This window comes from Brienomyrus brachyistius, chromosome 13 (assembly GCF_023856365.1).
Source record: "Brienomyrus brachyistius isolate T26 chromosome 13, BBRACH_0.4, whole genome shotgun sequence".
NCBI classification, from domain to species: domain Eukaryota; kingdom Metazoa; phylum Chordata; class Actinopteri; order Osteoglossiformes; family Mormyridae; genus Brienomyrus; species Brienomyrus brachyistius.
Genome location: NC_064545.1, coordinates 27,011,711 through 27,034,828, shown reverse-complemented (window position 1 = coordinate 27,034,828; position 23,118 = coordinate 27,011,711). Strand labels below are relative to the sequence as shown.

The window sequence follows — 23,118 nt, the reverse complement described above, 5'->3', positions numbered from 1 at the left end:
TTTCTAGTAGACAATCACAGCAAGAGCATGATTTCTAGTGATTCAGAATAAATTGTACCAGCACTTTAATCAATAATTGGTTAAAATGCGTTTTAACTGCAGTATGCAGTAGCAACATTTTACATGCAAAGATTTTCCTCTTGACATGACATGTTATATATTACTTTAACTATGACATTTGCATTGTACCTTCAGCAGTGGTATACAGATGATCAGCTGGATATGAAATAATGTCGCTTGCAAATTCCTAATACACTTTGAACCTTTGCTCTGATTTGAGCAAAATTATATGAGACGTATTGTATTTTAGATTGCTTGAAAGTAACCTTTCCCCCGATTTATTAAACTTGGTAAGTTAGTGAAATCTTCCCATAATTTGAAAGAAATGAACATAAACAAAGTTGCTAATTATAACGCATAGCTCCCACTGCCTATAAATTAACATCCTTATGCATCTGTCGCTAAAATAATGCTGTGTACTCATATTTTAATATCATTCTGGACTGACAGCAAGGCACTTGTTTTGACAGCTTCCAGTTATTTTCCAGATGCAAGAGGAATACCCAGGCAGCTGGGAGAGGACTCTCACTGTCTCACACTGTCCATTCTGACTCCCGGGAAAACAGCTGAATTATATATATATATATATATATATATATATATATATATATATATATATATATATATATATATATATATATATATATATATATATATATATATATATATATATATATATATATATATGTCTAACACAGTAGTTATTTTTGCATGTCAGAAAATGTATGCTATTTCGCTACTTTGTTCTGAGGCTATTGATGTATTTGAATAACTTCTGGCAAATGGTTCCTTTGGCTATAAAAAGATCAGAACCCTATGGGATGTTCGTACGGAGGGAACGGTGACAAGAAACCCGCTATTAAGAAAGAGAGACCGAATCTGGCATCGGGATCCTGTAATCACATGGGCTTGACAGGGGCGCTCACTTGCTGCTGAGCTGAAAATGAGCTTTGTGGAGAATTTCATCTGCGACATCTAGTAAAGACATGTTCTGTGCCAGCTAGGTTTGCGTGACGTAGTGTTTTATATTCATGATATTCATTGGAAGATCAAACTAGCATTAGGATACCGGAATGCTCAACCTTGCATTTTGCAATTATCGACTATCAGCACAGTATGGGCAATGGTGCATGCTCATAGGTGGATCGCATTGATGTAGGGTGTGCAATTGGTATGTGCTAATGAGATGTTCATTTTATCTATAATTCAATTTTTAACACTCCGTTATTTTTCTCAGATTCTGTTCATCAGTTTCGATGCATGATTCGCAAAGAATTTCTAGACTCCTGACAACTATATACATTAATACAAACAGATCATTTTCTTGATAACAATGTATGGTCTGTATGTCAGTTGTTTCTGGTCATGTGGGGTGCAGTCTGCTCCTGATGAAAGGGCGCAAGAACCTCTCAGAACCATTATTTTCCGGTTCTTTGCAGCCTCGAACTCCCCCCTTGCTCATGACCCGTCATCTTCGCCTGACCTGCTTCTTCCATCTTTGTTTCTTGTCCAGGTCTCTCCACCTGGATACAAATTTTAATGACAAAGGGTTGCATTAAAAAGTCAATGAAATGCGAGCAGTAATTTACGCATCAAAAAGTACCTCCGTATTTTACTACTTGATCTTCTTCCTTCCAAAAGTATAAACTCTGAGCATGGCCGTGGCATGAATTCTGAAAGCGTAAGAATGCCGAATACAGGAAGTAAAGTGTCTCATTAATCAAAGTGCGGTTTACACAGGAGGAGTGATTTATTTTCTATAAATTGAAAATGCCGCGACTCTTTACACATTCCCGCGGTGAGTCCCTCTCTTTGTGTGGGGAATGCTGATCCGGTGCATCACGGAATGGATTTTCTTGATGTCTGGCTGTTGTTTTGGGCATGTTACCGTGAGTAACCATCAGAGGGAGGCTTTGGCCTGGCCATTCCCTCTGGATTTATGACGGCTCTCTAACTCACTTGAATGGCCCTTGAAGTGTTTGCAAAGCAAGGAATCCTGCTATGGAGGTGGCATTCTCTTTCCCATGGTATTAGGGGAGTGCTGGATGTGTATGAGTTGAATGTTCTGTGTGTGTGTGTGTGTGTGTGTGTGTGTGTGTGTGTTACCGTGCGTGTGTGTGCGTGTGTTTGAGAGAGATAGAGAGAGATGTGATAAAAACCTGTTACCTTTCACGGCGTCGGGACCATTTTTCAGGTGCAATCAAAAAACTAAAAATGCCAAAAGTGTCTTATTTTGCTTGGTTACTTATGCTTACAGTTAGGGCTGGGTAGGGTCCCCACAAAGGTATAAAATTACAAACCTGTGTGTGTAAACTGGTAGCGTTTTGTCGATCCAGTCTTGTTTGAAACTCAGGGCTCCTCTGATATTGTCGCCATTAAGGACACTATTTAATATATTCTTCTTCTCACTAGGGTATGCACTGATTTTTAAATGCCAGGCATATAATTACATTCAAAGTTCCTTGCCTGTTGTTTTGTAATTCATTATAGTGAAGATAAAATGGCTTTTTTCCTCTCAATAATTTTTGCATTTAATTGGTTTGCGTTCAAGAAAGAGACTGTCTGGTTTCTGCATTATCTGTTGCATTTGGAGAATTGTATCCGTAATTGGCCAATTGCTCTTATGTCACTATGCATTTGGGGTTCGCCCTTAAAGTGGTACCCAAGAAATACTTGAAATCTATTTGTAAGTATGTTGGTGTATATATTGTATGTGAATAAGGGGAACTGGGACTGAAATTTCAAAAATAAACACTTTAAATGAGTTAAGTAGAGTAGTGGATGAATTCTGCCATGTGTCGCACCTCCATACCTGTACTTTCTTCCAGGGATTCATTTTGAAGCACACTTGTGTACTTTTATTCTATTCACCCACATAGATAAGGTCCCGGCAGGAAAAAAGGAGGGTAGTGAAATGAGGCGGCCATTTTGGTGCCACAGGTTAGCGGAAGTATTTTATACCTGGCAGTTTATCTCATATCCCACATCCCCACTCGCCGCGCCTGAATTCGATCTTCTGTAGAGGGGCGAGTTATAGTTCACCGCAGATGCTTCCAGGAGAGGATACTCTCTTGCAAACGCACATTCATCAAGCTTGGAGGACGGGGGGAACCGGGACGGGGGGAGGGTGCGGGGGAGATTGTCCATCATCAGTCATTACTGCCGGCGCTGGGAATGAGAAGGTCCGAAGCTTCCTTTTAACCTGGCTGCCTGGCTGAGCGAGTCACTCTGCAGTGCCCTGTGCTGTGAAGAAGCAGCAGACAGACACACCTCACAGGGACTCGTCTTTGCACATGCTGTCTGGTTTTCGTGACTTTTTGCTGGCGTATTGATGCCGAAGACTAACATTCAAGTTCTCACTTAATTTTTTGATTCCTGAATGAATGACAACTTTTAATTATCAACACAGTCAATGACTTGTACTCCCATGATACACATCGTAAGGCATAAAAGGAAAGGAGTTCGTGGATTCAAGCTCCAATTCTGTGCCTATCAAGATCTAGATTTTCTCCCCGTCTTCTGTTATGGTGGTTTGTTCATTTCCCATCCCATCTTGTCATACTCAAGGAGGAAGTGGAATATGGGTCTAGTGTCTAGAAGACGTTTGTTTTTTTGTGTTTCTTTGCTCTTTCTCAAAGTGCAGCCAGACAGTTGAACAATATAACAGGCTGGTTGATGCTCATCAGGTGGAAGTTCGGCTCTGTATCCACGGAGACTGACGCTTATGTTCCAAGCGGCCGCCGCGCTCACGGACGCACCTGCGATTCTGATTTGTCTTCTGGAACAAGGAGAAACCATTTCAGACATAAACAAAGGCCATATCACTCTGACAACCGGCCCAGAACAGTCAAAATTTTCAAACGCAAAAAGTAAAACGTTGACTTTAGACTGCAAACAGGATCTTTGGTGCAGGATTTCCTAAGTGTTCTGTGGCGATGCGGTCTTCTGCGGTGGTTGAGGACAGCTTGGAGTAAAGTAACAAACTTGGAGAAGAGCCACATTCACTGCCATTCCGGCCACGTCCCTGCAGCCTGGCCGACAGTAGATGTTTCACTGTGGAGTGATTGGAGGGAGCTGGCCCTTTATCCTTCCTCACGCAACATAAGCCTGTTTATGTTCCCTGGGGCTCTTCTCTGCTGCCCGATGTGACACGGTTGGGGCGAAAAATGACCGTAGTTTAGCCGTGCTTTCTTCCTGCTCGGCTGTAAGGAGCTTGCGGGCACACCTAAGTCAGCGTGAAGGGACACTGTGCCCCGGGAGTGAGATGGCACCAGTAGCCTGCTGTCCAAGGTTCCAGCATCAGCGGTTTAATTTGCCAAGCGTGCGTCAAAAAAAAAACAAAAACAAAAAAAGCCTGCATCAGGAATGAAATGGTCAACATCACAATTGCCTGAACAATAATGAAGGTACAGCTCAATGAGTCACATCCTCAAATCCCGAATTTATGTCGTTTCAGAGAATAGTATTATCCTTTTTCCAAATAGCAGCTCTTGTCACCTGGAGGGAATTTCAGAATGAAGTGATGGACTTGATTTGCAATGAGGGGCAATAAAAATTCTTCATAACTCCCGCGATAACCTCAGCCCGTATGAGCGTGCTTCCAGAAGGTCAGCCTGGAACAGAAACAGAACAGGTGATTATTTTGCTCGTATAGCTTCACACCTGTCTCATGCTGAAATGAAAGCACTTCATTTTCTACCTCTTACCATTTCCGCGTTTCCTTCCCTGACGAGCATTTCTAATCAGCAGGCTGAATGCTGACTTTGAAGAGGACCATGTACTGCATTGCTCTCACACACCTGGATTTCGGTGTTCAGTTCACTGGACTGACCCTCTTGCCTGGTTGGTTGTATTGGTGCTCTTGAAGTCGCTTTCATTCCTAATTGGTCCTGTATCTGTTACTTTTGCATAAAAGCCATTCTGACATTGATTCAGTGGTCTTATCCATGGGGTAATTGTATGTACAGTAAGAAGAAGCCACACGGAGGCTGTATCTTCTGCTTGGAGATGATCTCCCAGTGTTGCTTTCAGTCTTCATTTGTACTCTACACAGATTGCACACAAGAGACATTCATTCACTTCCTCCATTGTAATGGACTGTCTTGACTCCCAGCTATTGGCACAGACAGCAGACATTGGGAGGGAGCAAAAATGTGGACCGTCTGGCAAGGAGTTCAGAGGGAGCAAAAACATGGACCGACGGCGGGTCCCCAAGGACCGGATTGGGAAACACTGATTTACAAGCACCTGCCAAACCAAAGCATGAATTACATGCAGCAAGCAGTCAAGTCCACCAATTATTCAAAACTACAGTAGGTAGCACTGGAATATTCTGGGTCAGGGATGGGAAGCGGCCCTGATTGAAACATTCAGGCACTATAAATACCTGAAGCATTTTGCAAATGTGACACCGTTTGGTTTGGCTATAACAGGGATCAGAAAATGCAACTAAAATACACCAGGCATGGTGAGTGGCTTAAAAAACTGAACTCTCAGTGGCAGATTTGCCATAAATACAAGCGACAAGCACAATAGTGTCTGATTGGAGCTCTCCGGTGAGTGTTGGCCAATAGGTCCTGTTCAGCGAATGAGTCTTCTGCATTGCTCATTTGGTAGACTGTCTCTCACTTGGTAAAGTGCTGCTCTCTGTTTAACCAAGGCATTTATATCTATCCACCGCCTGCTGTCAAAACACGTCTTCATAAATATTGTGTTTTTCTGTACAAACGTGCGTTGAAGCTTTTTTGAGAGTATTAAAATTGTAGCATTACGATTCTTTAACTACAACATGAAATTGATTCATCTGAATGAAGTGTGATTTAATTATACTGTGATTAACTCAACGTATTAGTGTTTTCTCAGTCATCACAAGGGAAAACTGAATTTTTATACAAATCTGTGACTGCAATCAAAACATCTAAAAATGCCAAAAGTCTTTGTATTTTGTTTGGTTACTTATGGCTAAGGCTTGGGCTGGGTGGGGGTTAAGGGTGTCATAGAACCCATAGAAATGAATGGACGGTCCCACAAAAATGTGAATGGAAATGTGTGTGTGTGTGTGTATAGGAAGGTGCGCAGACTGTAAAAGGAAAGTGTCTAGAAGCTTTCCTCCGAGTATCACCCCCCCACCCCCCCCCCCCCAACACCAGCAAGTACAGTATTTCCTGCCCCCTGTGTGGCTGGTTTTTCAGAAGCCCTTGACAAAAGTTCTGGAGCAGCAAGACTAATACCAAGCATGGCTTATTAAGATGGTGGTTAATACATGCTGAATCGCTGGAATATCAAATGAAACGATGCCTCTATTTCTGCTTCTGCTAAACAAATACGTGAGGGTGACCACCGGGGATATTTGGGCGGGTTTGACTGCACTCCTGATTGGATACTGAGATTCTTTTTGCTTTTTTAAATAAAAGTGCAACACTGTTAAGGATTCTTTTGGATGTTACGGGTTTGTTAAAAGCAAATAAGCGGGGGGTATGAACATATCCGTCTTCAGAAGATCTACCTTAAAACTTCAATTGTCATGGAGGAGGAATGACATTTAGGCTCTGTGTTTAGATATTACTACTCTCCGCAGTTTAGTCCCCTCTCGGGGGTTCTGCCGGGGGGAGGGGCGGTGTAGCGGCATGGTAGAGGAACTCGCCCATGCATTAAACATGAACGTGCTGGGCTCCAGCGCCTGGCCAAAGGCCTGGCACGATGACAGCGGTGGCTAATGCTCTCCGAACATCCATTCCCGGAATGCCAATGAAGCTTTTCATTCCTACTCAGTTTTCCGAAGTGGCTTTAGTGTAAAACTGTCTTCTACATCGATAAACTCCCTTTTCCCCTTTCTTCCTGTATGGTTTAACGGTCTGTCAGACTGTCAACAGGTTATTAATAATAACGGTGAAAGCAAGGATTTATAATTCACATGCAGGATTGTTATTTCATCGCTTATCTGACAGTTTTTCTATCTGAAGCGACTTGGGGATTCATACCCATTTATGCAGTAATGTATTTTACTGGAGCAATTTCACTGAAGTAGCCCTCTCGAGGGTGCTACAGCGGGGTCTGCGCTGAGTGTCGAGCCAGCAGCCTCGGTTCTGCTCACCCTTAGCCGCCATGCTATGGGCTGCGTCGAGCTGCGTATACGCATTCCTTGCAAACTGCCCCATTACTAAGTGGGCCTTTCTCTCATCTGGCAATGACTGGTTTCCTAATGGCCAGTCAGCAACGATTCAAGGGTTTTTAAGGTGTGCGGCAAAAGAAGGATCATAGTACATGAAGATGGATCAACCTTATTATTAGCTAATGATATGTTTTGATTTGTTGTGTGATAGGAGAGGGGGCACTCTGGGAGCCAATCAGCTTTCATGTTGGTCAGCGGCCCTATGACCCCGGCTCTGCGTATTCCGTTTCAGCCAGTTGAACTCCTGATGATCTCTGAGGCAGGCGCTAATGACATGCTGCTGGCCATGCCTGATGCGGTCGCATTTTGGTAACATTACTGCGCTGAGGTCACGCATCAGCTGTAGTGAAGGCAGAGCTTGTGAGGTCTGGCTGAACTGGATGATTCCATCATGTGGGCAGAGGTCCTGCAGGTGCGATGGCCTCACCCCTAACCCTAATGCTAATGATGTCATCATAGCCATGTATAGCTGCTGAAGCATTTTTTTTTCCGAGTCGACCCGTCTGTCTTTTCGATCTGTCATTTCCATCCGTACCGCCGCGCCACTGAGAGAACTACTCATGCGAATACTGTGGATGAAAAATTAAGTTTATCTTTGCCTGCTTCTCATTCCTTTTAAATCGCACGGGCCACTCTGCATTTTTAAGCTTTCACTCTCAGTGTGGGACTGCTTAGCAACAGGTGCCACCGGTTGATTGGGACAAGAATCTCCTGATGGTCAGCAGACCAATCAGGGGAGATGAGGAGGTAAGAACCCCCCCCCCCCAGGAGTAAAGCCCGATTCTAATGGGCCAGAGGCCTGCGGCGATGGCTGAGAGAAGGGCTGGCCGCTGCGGCGGACAGGCAGGGAGCTAATGTCGAGGGCGGGGAAGATAAAAGCCCCCCACAATCACTGTACTTTGTGAAAATGACAGGTGCTCCTTTTCAGCAAATGTACCGCGAGGCGGCCGGCTGGGCACCGTGTGATCACCAGCAAAGGCAGCCCTTAAAAGCACAGCCTGGCCCTGAGAGTTTGTTAACCTGTCACGTCCACGCAGACTCGGAATCGCTTTCCGAATCGGCCTTCGGAATACCCCCTCGACGAAGAGTGATGGTAGACGACGTTGTTGATGCTGAGGTCCGCAAGGAGCACAAAGCAGCGTACGGATAAGCAAGCGATGGTTAAAGAGCCAAATAAAGGGGCCACAAGTGAAAGTAATCAAAGAATTCTTGCCACTAGATGGAGGTGCCTTTGATTGTAGTCTTAACTAAAGTTGCCACCCATCCCATATTTTATGGGATCATCCTGTACTGGACAATGAAATGCTGCATTCTGTTTTGAACCAATACTCAGCACATTTTACCATCAGGACCCCCTGGCTCAGCAAATTGTATCGTAATGGACGTGCGGGACAGGGTGACGTCCATATTTCTTCAGATTGTGAGTCGCAACCCTACTCATACCTTAATATTATAGGATACTGAGACCTCCATGACTTGCCTGATCTAACACACACCTGCAGCTTATAGTCTTCTCTCTTGTTAAAGTCCACTTTAAGTGTCAGAAATCATCCGTCGTGGTGTGATGAGCAAAGCCAGTTTCCCAGAGCAGGTCTAGCAGTATTCTGCCCTTCGCAGGTAAATTGAATGGCCTCCCACATTAGGAAGCTGTCTCCCCCCCTCCCCCCCCCCTCCCCCCTGTACTCCTCCAGTGCAGAGTAGCAGGCATGCATGTGCGATGAGCTTAAGGCACTTGAAGAGTATGTTATAGAGAGGAAATCTGCAGAACCATCAAAATCCTCTCAGTGGGGATTTAGCTGGCCTAATCCATGTTGTGCGGTGCTACTTAAACTCAAAGCAACTTCTTAGCAGAAGGCTCTCCCGTTGTCACCTGGATGGACAGACATCAAAGTGTGGAGTGCCGGTACGCCGCTAACACCACCCTCCCTAACGGCGGGGTCCTGACATCAGCGTGGCCGTTAATGGGAGCATAAGTAGGCTGTAATGGGGGGAAAATAGGGCTGTTCATGGGGTGACTTCACATTCAGCCTCGAGTGGGCGGACACATTTTCACTGGGCATTCGAATGGAGTGGGTCCTTTTGACCCCCCCCCCAAATCAACTCAGCGCTGCCCCCCAATGCCACTCGCTGATGCTAGTGCAGAGGAGGGAGCCTTATTTAATTTTGCTGACTGTTGTGAAGGGAAGCGGTTCTCCTTTTTCTTTATGCTGTACTGATTTCTTCATTGATCTCAGTGGCCTCTGGAGGCAGTCAGACTGAGCCGTGTCCAAATGTGGAAGCCTTTCACCGATTGGCTCCTGAGTCCTTCGCTGGCTGTACTGCCAGCTACCGGCGGCTGCGGGGGATGGCGGGACCCCATTGATCCTGATCATCTGCTCTTATTTTCTTGGTTCGATGTATCAGATAAGTGTGCACGTATCAAGTGTGAATTTAGACACTGCCTTTGTCGCACTATGCATATAAACCATTGTCTCCAGACTGGGATTGTGAACCTATCTGAACGCGGACAGATGTATCTGTAGCAGGACTTGCTTGTGGCTGCGGCAAAACATAAATACTATTTACGTTTAATAATTTCGATTAAAATGTCCTTCCGAATGCACGATAGCGTACACTCTTGGTCCAGCCCCCTGTTCTCCACTGTCCATTTCCTGCAAGTCCTGTGAAAACCCTCCTCCCCACCACTGCTGTTGTATGCTGCACCGTGGTCCTGGGGGGGCATTATTTTGTGTCACTGACTACCTGTATATGGTATGACAAAAAAAGCCCTGTAATTGCACGCGTTTGTGATGATGAGTATATTGGTGTCATGTGATCTTTATAACAAGGCTTGTGATCTGACAACAAGATCTATGAGTCTTTAGCACAGCTTAGCGTCGCCTAAGACCCACTATTTCCTCCCCGCTACACGCATTTCCTTTCTTGACCCCCTCGGCTCGCCTTCTGCTTGCCTCTGCATCCACTCCGAACATCTGCACTGGAATTGATATTTTGGCTCATTATGACTTCGTCCCAAAAGCAGCAGTGGTGGGAGAGGCCATGTTAGTGTGCCGTGTAAGTGTGAGCATCCCAACAAAGGCACTACTGCAGTGGTAGTGTTTCCCACCACAGAAACCATGCGTTTGAGGGGCTCTTGAGCTTTTGGGGCCCCCTGTTGGCCACAGGGAGTCATAAAAGTGGAGGGTTGGCTGAACTGACTTTTTGAGTGAACCCCAGAAACAACAAACCCGCCCTGCTCTTCTGTACCAGACTCCAGTGCTATCTACTCAGTGCTATCTACCCAGTGCTATCTACCCAGTGCTATCTATCCAGTGCTATCTACCCAGTGCTAAGTGCCACACTGCTCCCTGTTGCTGGACCTCTGTGCAGATAATAAACTCTGCAGGAGATCCATTCCCACCTTGGGAAGAGTGAATGCATTTGTTCTTGTATGTGCATTAAACAGTTTGTAAGTCTGTAACAATGTATAAGTTAATTGGCTGCCAGACAGCAGACACTTGCAAACACAGCTATATATGCATGCTTAGGTATATATGCTTGTCTAGATGTTTTTGTGTTGTTCAGTTTCAGTGCTTTGTTCCCTTCAGGATGTCCCATCATGCTGATTGCGGTTTGTGCCTCTCTCTGAGCTTCTTGCCCCTTTTTCCCCATAATACTTTGCTGTCAACTTGACTTTTGCTGGCTCGACCTTTTCTGGGGCCCTGGGCAAAGCTTTTCTTGGGAGACCCGCTACCAAGAAAACCGACGATCATTTCACTTCCTCCGCCACGCAGGTAATTTGGGGGCCCTGGGCAGCTGCGTGTTCTGCCTATAGCTGGAGCCAGGAATGTATATAATATATAAATCTATATTATGTATTTTTTCATTACATTTTTTTCCTTCCTCCTGGCCCCCTTGTGCCGATTGCTGCCCTAGGCAGCTGCCAAGTTTGCCTATACCTGGATCCGGCCCTATTTATGAAGAGAAATTACCCAGTTTTTTTGTACTTGTCCCTGTGTTGCAACGTTGCGCTTTGATCTAACTTACCAGAACCACCTGAGACATTTATAAATAAGTATTTATATACCTGCAGGCTATAAGTTGTAATGATAGGATGTCAGGTAACTGTTTTTATGTATACAGGTCCTGAGTGTATTTATGTGATAGAATTATGTATATTCAAGTGATTATTTCGGAAAAGACTATATACTATTAGTGTGAAAATTTGTCACGGGAAAGTGTGAAAGATACTCTGAATCACTGTGACATAACCGAAGATTTTATTATAACTGTAGCGCCATTAAGGGATATTTTAGCCCTTGACACAACTATTTCACAAGTACTTCGGTCTCCAATTGTGTCACCATCATGAATATCTCCACGCACACGGGGACGCATGCGCGCATACGCACGCACCCCAGACAGGCTGTCACGAGTACGGACCACCACGGGATGGGAACCCCCTGAATAATTCATCCCCTCTCGATGGAATGAAAGTGCCGGAATGGAAATGAGGACGTGTAAATTCTGCCAAACACGGGCGCAGTTTATACGGAACAAGAGGAAGAAATAAGCGGCTACAGAAAAGAGGGCAGGGAAGTGACAGTGTGAGATGGCGGACGTCGCCTTGGCGGTTTTATTTACGCGGGGGATGTGCGTGAGGGTCTGCGAGGTGGGGGGGGCTGCCCGCGTGAAGAGAGCGGCAGCGCCGAGCTGGCAGTGTGTGCTTAATGAGAAGACCTGTGCTAACGTGCGCCGCAGTCCAATGCTTGCCGAGTCCGCCGCGGCCATAGGCGCGCTGGCCTCATGCCCGCCAGAACCTTATTTATGGCCACTTAGTTCAAAGCGGAACGTAATGGATCATTTCCTGCCCTGTGTCCCATCGTCCGGTACGCTTCTCCTCGCGGGTGTAGCTCCGCCTGCGCGAGGGGGGCGGGGCGGGGCGGCGCGCGGGACCGGAGCACTGTGGGTCACACTTCCACGCGCCGTTCCGCGCCTGTGGCATTTCGCGCGCTTGGAATCAGTGCGAGTGTGGTGCCCTTGGAGGAGAGCGCTGAGCCGGGCGGGCGTGGATTTGCGGAGCGCTAAGCCGTCAGGGCAAAATTGCATCGCTAATGGTCGATACATTCAGAATAAACTAAAGTGCTCCGGTGCTCAGGAAGTAGCTGTAGCGATTTATACGAGCTGCTGCGCACTGTCGTCAACACGGGACCTTGACTGGGCGGCCGCCTGTTTTGAGAGGAGCGTCGTCCCCCTTTTTCCCGAAGATGCCTTAATTCAGGGCTTTTTTTTACACTGCTCACCGCCATCTGTCCGTGACAAGGACTGTATAGCATTTTCAGCTGTAGATTGCTTTGAGTCTCATTTAAACCAGTACTGGAATGCAAAATAGGATGTCTTAATGAAATTATTTAGTTCTCTTTGATGTCATATTTTGCCGAAGATAGCCGCTGAATTTGTGCGTGTCAGTACAAATGGTCAATAGTCACATTAATTCTGGAAGTCTGTTCGTGATGAGAATTGTGGGAAATTGTAAACACTTTTACATTTAGGCACTTCAAAGTAGTGATGTAGCTCTGAGGACGGCCGCCCCAAGTATGTCCATCCACCCTGCCGCTCGTGTGACCTCTATGCAGGATCAGAGATGGCTGGCTGGGGACTGGAGGCACAGATGGGAGGCAGTGATGTGGGGGGCATCGCATCTTACCAGAGGCCGGTCCTGTCGCTGTTCACATGGGGCCCTGAATTCAGCCAGGCCTGACCAAAATAACCTCAGTGGGCCCAGTGGACCATGTGACCACGGGCCACGGCCACACATCTCTTCCCTGCTTCGAATGTTGACTGTTGGCAGCTTTGCTTTCATTCTGAGGCCTCGGCGATTGATGCCCGTTCAAAAACGAAAGCAGACACTTTGAGGGTTCCAGGTCTGAAGCGTTATTATTGATAAACGAGGTGCAAGGATAAAGTGGCGTGTGTGGGAGGCTCATTTTCATGAACGAACGAGTGCATCGATCGTCCCTCTGCCATTGTGGATAGATTGCTGACCATTATATGGGACCCTGGGTTCTCAGATTGGAGTCTGGGGACGTGCCGATGGTTTCTGAGACACAGCTGACCAGGAGGGGCTGCCCCAGCATGGATTTCAGAGCTGCTGTCCATGACCAACCCGTCGGCGTGCAGCTTTCGGATGCATGTGTGGCTCTCCCCACTATTAAAGATGCAGCTTCCAAAATAGCATAGAAAAACCTTTGCCTGTGTTCAGTTTTCTACATTCCTGTCACTGCCTGAGTGCCTTGCAATTTATGCTGAATGCCTAGGCATAATCCCATCATTCTCCATCACAGGCAGAGCCCCCCCACACCCACATAGCACCCAGCACACGTTTGGGTGGGTCTTCAAAAAAATGTCCTGTTTTTGTTTACAAATTGCCAGTGTCATGATTTGATTCTTCATTGGCTTCTTTCTGCTTTTTTTTTATAATTTTTTTTTAAAACCCTTTATTCCCACAAGTTTGCATCTGTGACAGAGGCCAAGGCTCAGGTGTTCTTTATGGGGAAATGCTCTCAGGAAAACCGTATTGATTTAATATTTGGGCCATTCTGGGGAGCCTTTGAATATGCTTTGAAAAATTTGTTTGCTAAAAAATATAAAAAAATAAATTGTACCTGTTGGTAACAAGTTGTCTTCTGCAGTGCCTGGATTTAGTCGTAATTTAGAGCGTGAACGGGGGTATGTACTGTATACAGTTCGGTATTTTGGACAGTGTGGTATCTGTAGGTTTGGCCTGTGTGTCTCCTGTTTATTTTACCGGGGGTGGAATAATATGGAACAAAACTAATTTGGTATCCTATCCTTGATTAAATTGCAAGTTTTATATTTATATTTATATTACATTATTTATATAATATTTATGTTCTTGTGCAAAGCAATGTAGCTTTTTGAACAAGCAGGGTCAGGTAAGTTCCTGGTGCACCTGGGGGATTGAGGGCCTTACTCAGGGCTCCAGTGGTGAAATAACTGTATTTTGTCATGCTGCGTCAGATCCATATGCACATATGACTGGGCATTTCCTATGGTAATGCAGAAACCTGACACCAGACAGCAGGCCTTACACATCAGGGTTTGGGGAATAATCAGTGCTCTCTGGCATCCTGGCTAACAAAGTCACACCATAACGGTTTAATTAAGCAATTAACGACGGAACGACTGGAAGCAGAGCCGTGAATCCCACCGTGCTGCTGTCCCAATTAGTCGCTTTATTGTTCTCCATTCGATTAAGCGTGGTGAAGGCCGAGCGACTATTCTTACTACTATTGATTTGATTAAGTCCGAATAATGGCGATCGTTGAGTCTCGCGTGTCTGTTGAACCAGGAACTCCACACCGCGCTCCTTTTGGCTCTCTGTATTGCCGGAGAAGGCCCCGGGATCTGGAAGTGGGGCAGTTTGGGGGTGTAGGAAGGTAAGGCAAGCATCATTGTGTTTCCCGTGAATGGAAAGACAACCCCCCCCCACCCCGAATCCACCCCACCCCGACAGCCCTAAGGCTCTGATTCCAACAATAGGGCCGTAATGATGTGGGACACATTTCGGTTTTCCACTAACCCTCGTACATTGGTTCCAGCGGAGGGCAGGAATCTCAGCCAACTCTGCCATCACCCCCCCCCCCTCCCCCCCCAGCTGTCATCTCTGTCACATGATGGAGAGTTTCAGGGTTTCTTCCCTCCGGGGAGAGGTGTCTTCCAGAGTGAATGGAAAAGAAATTGTTCCGGTTAAAAGTTGTCATTCTGTGATGGTGGGGGGTGGTGGGGGAGGGCGTCAGGCTTTCATTTCTGTATTGTGGGGAAAAAAAACAAGTAGACAGCCACAATGGCGGGCATATAGGGCGTGAGCTTCCAAGAGATGATGCCTCCTGTGGCGATATCCTTGCATGAAGAGCGGTGTCTCATGGAGCCCTGCACACACTCAGGGGAAAAATAAATGCTACAGTTAATTTTCCTGGCCTGCCTCATGTGGACGGAAGGAGGGGGGGGGGGCTGGTTAGCGTGGTCGCAGCTCTGCCAAGTCTGTCAGGTGACGACTCTGTCAGTGTCGCGGGAGCAGCGACGGCGAAGTCGAGCTACGTTCACGTCTGAATGACATCGGTGACTGATCCGTCACCTGCCGCCAGCGTTGCTGTCAAGCCGCACCTTTTAATGGATTTACTGGGAGCGTAACCAGTGCACATCAGGTGCAGTGTGTTACCTGAGACCCTTAGTCAGCTACACTGCCAGGGACTACAGTATAGTCATCTAATACTGGGCAAATTCCATTTTTCTTCATGAATTTTCTCTGGTTTTCTCCATACATATTTATCACTGTGATGTAAAATTATATCAATATGTCCAGCATATTTATTAAAAAATCTTGTCACCTTTTGGCCACGCTGGGCTGAAATCACCCATCTATGTACCAGACACATTAAGTGTTAATTTTTCATATAAATGTATGAGCAATATTTTAACAGAACTGTTTGAAAGTAAATAAATGATAAAAAAAAATATATATATATATATATATATACAGATGCTCCTCTACTTACAAAACTTTCAACTTACGAACTTTCAGACATACGAACGAAGAGCACTGTTAGTTCCTTGGGCTCCCGTTTCCTGTCCACAACATCTATTTTTTTTCTGCGTCCCAATTCCGCCCAGTACGACTTCTGGCCGCTACTCCCGCCACGTAGCAGCGTAGCGTGCGGACTCCCAGCATCATAGTTCTTTGTATTTGCGTATACCCTTAACGACTTATGAACATTTCAAGTTACGAGCGGTTGTTCGGAACGTATATCATTCACAAGTAGAGGAGCGTATGTGTGTGTGTGTGTGTATCTATATGTTAATTTTAATAATTTCATCTTTGAGAATGAAGGTTCTACTGGGCAGCTAGTACAACAATGAGAAAGGAATTCCATCCATCCATCCATCCATCCATCCATCCATACCTTCTTACCATGTGCAGTCATGCTGAGCCTGGAGCCTATCGACGGAAGTTCAGGGCCCACGTCAGGGGCCACCCTGGCCTGACACCACAGTCGGGCCTGTTTTAACCTCAACTGCTGCTGTAAAATGTCTAGACGTCAAAAAACGTAAATAAAGGCAATTCTCCACAAACCAAATTACCTTATACAACTGAACATAACCTATAGCAAAAAACACATAAGCCAAATATATACCAGTAATACACACTAAAGAACACATTAAACAAATGAAAAAATAGTGTAAAGTTATGGACAAGCGTTTGGCGCCTCTTTGCATTAGCGCTTCTGGAAATTGTATATTTTTGTGTAAGTCTAGATTTACTTATGTTGGTTTTTGGTAATTCGAGAGCCGCTTGTAATCTTGATTTTAGTTTCGTCAAAGAAACAAAATATAAATAAAGTTTGTAACCGTAGTGCTGCCTGTATGGTTGGTTATTGCACATTTAATAAGTACAAGTCCTTCATGTGCGCGGTGAAAGGAAGCATGTGGTGTGCAAAACTCAATGGCCTCAGAACTTCAATGCCTCTAGTGCCCTTTTCTGTTAGTCTTCTCTCTTATCTATGCATTGATTAATAATTGAATATAAAGTAATTTGATGGATGAATAAGTAAACGGAATGAAGCGAAGTGAGTCAGAGAAATGCTATTATTGTTAGACAAGTGGCAGCTTCTCTTGGGACTCGCTGTGTGAACTCAGTTGTGCAGTAATTACAGTAACTTTGGGTGAAGTATGTTAAGGGGCCCGGAACACACCATGGTATCCATCTGTCCATCCATCCAGGCACGTAGCCATGAAGTAAAATTAGTTTGAGCCATCTAGAAATTTTCTGGGCCTGCCTCGAAATTCGTTTCTGGCTATGGGCCAGAAGAACGTTTCTAAATCTCAAACAAAATACAAGACTTTTGGTATTTTTTTTTAATTTAATTTCATTCACAATTTTTTTTTAATAACATTGAATTTCCCTCAAAAAATGGTCCCTACCACATCAAAATAACAGTTTTTAAAAAACTTTTATTTTTATATGAATCTGTATGCATCTGTGTGTTATCACATGTTTTTGGGGACTGCTCATTCAGACACGCACACAGACAGACAGAAACACACACACACACACACACACACAAACAAACACACGCTATGCCTTGTTTAGTATTTAGAGGCCCCAGTTCAACTGCATGTATTTGGTGTACCTGTCCGAACCTTGTGGGAAACTTAATTTAATCTTTTGACCCCCCCCCCCCTTGCTGCGGACCTCAGCTTGAGTTCCCGTGCACGGTTTGGAGACCAGAGCGCCCCCTGGGGACCGCGTATGCTTGACACGCCTGCTATATGTGCTCTGCCCGCAGTGGACTTCAATGATTGTGCGGCGAACGAGGAGGTGCGTTTCGAGGTCTCGCACCCCGACTTCGAGGTGGACGAGGAGCGGAGGCTGATACCGCGGCGGGACGTCATTGACAGCGGAGGCGTCCTGTTCATCCACGGGCTGAACGCCCACTCCGATGATATGGCCCAAGTGGACATCGTAGGGGCTCCACCCAGATCTCCACAGACCCTCAGGGTGAGTGTGTGCGCGTGCTGAGTCCTTTACACGTGTGTGCGTTTGCATGGCTGTTCGCTCTCACCTGTGCACGAGCACTGCCGTGTGGGCAGTTCACCCATAGCTCCTTAGTTCGAGCCGTGCTGGCCCCCGCCCTGGCCCCCGCCCTGGCCCCCGCCCTGGCCCCCGCCCTGGCCCCCGCCCTGGGTGTCATTTGTGTAAAGTGAGCTGTGTGTAAATCTCAGGAATCGGACAAAAAAAAATGAGAGAAAAGAACAAAGAAAAAGCCGTGGAAAACATTCCCATTTATCACCGGAGCTGACAGCCATAATGGAGCGGCATTTGTAAACCGCGTCTGCCTCGTCTGATAGGGGCAAGCAGCTGCAGGGTTTCCAGGCGAGGGCTTAAAACTTGCCCCGTCGTGCTTCGGTTGGGGTGGGTATCCGCTGGGGCTTTTCTGTACCCTCAGGGAAATGAAGAATGTGAATCTGACCCGTAGAGGTGTTCCATGACAGCTCTCGGTCCCTCTGGGGACACAAGCGGGGTAGCAGGTAACGCTGCATAAACAAGAAATGTAGAGGTAACCTGCTTCTGGACCCAGGAGGGGGTCCTGCTACCGCCCCTTGAGGCCTGTCGTGACTCTCCAGCTGGGTATGTTGGGCTAAAAGTGCATTACAGTCATTACTCTGGATAAAAACAGCTTCCAAAATTCAACTAATTATAATAATTTGAGTAGCGATGTATCTTGCCTCAGGCTTACAGCATTATCGTTACATGGGAAACCTTGCGTGGCTTGAGGTTAGAATGACAAGGTTTTTAAAGCACATTCCTGTTTAGATATTAGCTAAAATAAAGAGCACAGTATTTAGCGTTAATCTTTAGTCTGTTTGGTGTCATCTGTGTTTTTCATGCATTCTTGAAAGAATATCTCTTTTGGTGTATTTGTAGTTGCATCTTGGGTCGATTCCCTGTTTAATTCACCTAAATTAGTTTATCAGTGTAATTGCCATTGATTTTTGCTAGGAGTTTACTTTTAATTTGGACTTTTAGCAGAGCCTTTACCTTATGGTATCGCCAGAAAGAACATTCTGAGATACCTGTCCGTCCACCTTCTGTGTCGTGGGGGTCAGTAGCTAATCCCAGAAAGTTACAGGTGCAGTTACAGGGAATAACCTATAATGCCAACCCATATCCAGGGCACACAGACCCCCCTGTTCTCACCTCTGGACAATTTGGCAGCTCCAGTTAACCGTAGCGTGTTCTTGGACTATGGGGTGAAACCAGAGAACCTGCCGGAAACCCCACGTGGGAAAACATGTAACCTGCACAATGTAGAGCCAGTTCAGAGACTCAGATCCTGGTCCCACTGCATCACCGTGCCACCCCACATTCATTCAGAGATATTCCTCATGTGAAATTCTTAATGAATAGATGTACTGTAGAAGCACAGTGATGTTTTATTTATTTTTTATTTTTTTAAACTTGACTGATTTGTTGAGGGGATTGTTAAACCCGCCTTGGTCTCTCCTGCAGCCCACGTGCCCCCCCCCAGCTTTGATGTACATTTTTGATATCCCTTCTCTCTGAGCGAGTATATTCCCTGGTTAATTGCCTGACGTGCGATAGGAACATGAATGGGGTGCAGAAAGGCAAAGAGATTAGAGACCAGCCGGTGACAATGTGGCTCGTCTGCTGAGAGCTCTCATTATTTCACAATCAATCAGTCGCTCAGCCTTCTGTTTGACTGCGAGCCAAACGTGAGACGACGAGAGTCTCCTTCCTTGTTCCAATATAAAAGCAATTTTCTGCCTTTTTTTTTTTTAAATTTGGATCAGTAGCTTAATAGGTTTATTGTACATCTGTTAGGCTGCTTTTTTTATATCTGCACCTGATTTTAGTGTTGTCTTTGACAGCACGTCATTGATGATACTCTTTGTGAATTAATTGAATGATACATGGGGCTTTGGTGCGTCTGTGACTCTGCTATAGCAAATCATGCATGCAGGTTTAGTTAACTTTGTGACCTCTGAAGAAAGGGTCAGTCGAGGATTATTGAGATCTGACTGGGTCCCTGCCATCTACAGTAACACGTCGGTCTTCTGACACCTAAGCAGGCACAGGAAGCACTGAGCACAGACTGAGCTGCCAATCCAGCTCAGGCCGCGGTGTTGGAAATAGGGGGGATGATGCTGGTTTTGGTTAGGTTTAGTTGTGAAAGTGTACTCTAAACAGTGACAATTCACCAGTGCTTCCCCCACCCACTTCAGGCAAATTTATTCCCCCCATTAAACTCCCCATAAGGTAAAATAAAGAACAGGTATTCATCACGTGGGGACCACACACACACACATATGTTTCTACTTGTATCTTTGTGGAGAGACTCCATTCATTTCTATGGGCAAAACTCTAATCCCAACATGATGACCTTAAGCCCATAAGTAACCAAGCAAAATATAAGTATTTTGCCATTATTAGTTTTTCGATTGCATTCACTGATCATTGTGGGGACCTGAAAAGTGGTCCCCTTTACGTCAAAATAACGGGTTTTTATCACATTGTGGGGGACATTTGGTATGTGAAAAATCCACATACACACACGCACACACAGACGCACATAGAGGACAGAATATTAACCGCCCACCCTGGGAGTCTGAGGTATGGTACTATCCACTCACTCATTTGGCCATTCAGTAAAGCATTAATATTAACCGAAACTGCTATTCAATTAACTATAGTATAGTATTGTTCATCTTGCTTTTGCATTATTTTTGCAGTACCTTTTTAGTTTTCTCAGGTTTCATTTTAATTAAATTGTTTACAGGGAGCTTTAATGAAGGTTGTCTCAGTTGTCAGGGTGTCAAAGGGTCATTAATGGATGTAAATAGTATACTTATGGACATCTGGCGAGTGTCACGGGGTTTGTTTGAGTTTGATACCTTTATCACATGACCTGTACCAGGCAGGATGGGCTGAGGTCAACTCAGAAATGAAAAGATTCATCTCCAGCAGAGGTCAGTCATCATTTTCAGCCCAGCAGCTGCAATTAAATCACGTCTTCATGTCAGAATTCAGAAAATTGGAATTGGCATGTTTGAATTGATGTTTGTTCAGACAATGATTCTGGAATACGAGTTAGCTAAATAAAAATGAAAAATGGAATAGACCTCAATATATTAGTGTCATCCCAAGTTCATTTCTCACCAACACAATTTACAGCTGGATTAAATAATGGCTTGATCACCACCACAGCAGCATTAATTCAGTCATCAGCTTTGCTGTCGCTCTGTAGACATGCCACTCTGTCTTACTGAGATGATATTCAGTCCAATGCGCCACTGAGTTGTAAAAAGTGCTTTGTGGCTCGTTGTAGTAATACTTTTTTTTGGTCCTCAGGGAACTGTAGTTAAAGGAATTAGTCTGCACAAAAACTCCTGATGAATGCAAGTCATTACAAGGAAATTGTGAATTTGATAAATAATTTGTGCCCTCTGCCATGAATCAATATGGGAATTAATGAAATAGCGAATTTCAATTTAAGACGAATACACCAGAATATGGAATTTTGGTGCATCATTTCCTTTCTTCTTTATCTTATTAAAGAAGGATGCAACACTTTCTGGACACCGAAAGCCGTGAGGAAAATTTTGCGAAACGATTAGAATTATGTATATTTATGTGTGAATGGCTTATAAATGTGATTCACTTTATAATAATAAGGACGGTCTTGTTTAATAAGTATCATGCACAGCATTTTATGGTGCCGTAGACGTACTGAGCAAATGCTTCACACAACAAAGGTCACTGATGGGAAAAGTATAGTATTCTCTAGGAGGACGACCTCCTGAAAGGTCAATAAGTGGAGTCAGGTGATCTGTTCAGCAGCGTGTTTGATTTTTAAGCGTGAAAATAATTTTTAAAGACTTGATGCTCCATCAGTCCATAGTCAAGCTGATTTGTTACAGATGTAGGAAATTCAGGGCCATTGTTACTCCACATGGAGGGGCGGGGGGAGTCCAAACAAGGTAAGGGGAAGGGCCAACATAGAATGTACAAAACAGGGACAAAGAACCCTGGGGTGGCAGCTGAGGATCTGCAGGAGTCTGAGTAGTGTTCATGGGAGGTATCCATGGATGAATCCACTGCTGCCTATGAAGCATTGCTTCCTGTCTCATGTTAACTGAAGACCACCTGGATGTTTTGCTACATTACTGGAACATGTTCTGTGGACGGAAGAAACAGAAGTTGAAGTTTCTGAATTAAGTCTGGACATACTGCTCATTGACCCCAAAAACTCATCCCAACCTTGCAGCATGGTAGAGGCAGCACTGCGCGGTGCAGTTGTGCTTCACCGCCTCGGGGTCTGTGGGGCGCGCAATCATCGCGGGACCAATGAATTCCACAGCAGAATGTCAGGGCGTCTGTCTGTGATCTTCAACTCCAAAGAAGTCAGGCCATTGTCATGCCGCATGACAATGATCCAAAACACAGCAGTAAATCAATAGAAGAGATGCTCAAACAGAAGAAATTCTTTGTGGCCAAGTCGGCGTCCTGACCTCAATCTCATTGAAGTGCGGCGGCATTATTTGAAGCAGGCCATTTAAGCGAAACTTCCCAAAAATATGCATGAACTGGAACAGTCCTGTATAGAGGAATGTACCAAAATATGTGACCCGTCACCACGAAATGAGTCTTAAGTCGCACTGGTAGAACTGCACCCATCAGACTCATTTCGTGGTGATGGGTCACATATGCCCTGACTGCCACAGAGGCCTGCTCAGCAGCTACAGAAAACCTTTGGGTGAGGTTCCACTACTCAATTAAAAGTATTTTTTTCTATTATACCATTAATCATTTAAAGAATTTGATCAGTAAAGGTATGGAAAGGGAAAATGTGCTTGTCGTTTCTTAAATACAGTAAATGTCATAGTGTTATGACTTCTGTAGGTCGCATCACGTTGTAAGAGCCTGATGCAGAAATCCAGATGAATGTCCATAGGTTCAAACTTTTGTTTTCTCCCGTTTGTTTAGAGTCCTGTCAGCGTGGTGCAGGCATGAGGATCCTGATGATGTGCTTTTCATAACAAACAAACCTTGATATAGAGTCTGACAGCATCATCAGCTGTATCTGATGCGCTTTCTGTCTGCAAAGAAGCACTGACACGCCCACCATAAGGTGTGTGATGTCATCATGCAGGCACGACTAAGGCCTATAACTGACCGGTTCAGCCAGCTGGGATCTCTGACAGCTCTGTAACTGCCCACTTGAACGGGAGTGAAAATGGTTCTCCTCTGCATTCCTATTTTGCCATTTCTCTTCTCTCCCTTCAACACGTACTTTTACCACCTCCTT

At 45.2% G+C, this 23,118-nt stretch overlaps 1 protein-coding gene and 1 long non-coding RNA gene across 2 annotated transcripts in view; one reads left to right on the top strand and one right to left on the bottom strand.

Annotated features, from left to right (window-relative positions):
• The window catches only part of cdh13 (cadherin 13, H-cadherin (heart)), a 329,423-nt gene that overhangs the window by 100,653 nt on the left and 205,652 nt on the right, over nucleotides 1-23,118 (top strand). Inside the window, exon 4 of the mRNA XM_048972133.1 lies at nucleotides 17,578-17,789. Within this exon, the coding sequence (XP_048828090.1) occupies nucleotides 17,578-17,789 (212 nt within the window). The remainder of the gene's footprint in view (nucleotides 1-17,577; nucleotides 17,790-23,118) is intronic.
• The window catches only part of LOC125705853 (uncharacterized), a 267,045-nt gene that overhangs the window by 190,345 nt on the left and 53,582 nt on the right, over nucleotides 1-23,118 (bottom strand). The window lies entirely within an intron of this gene.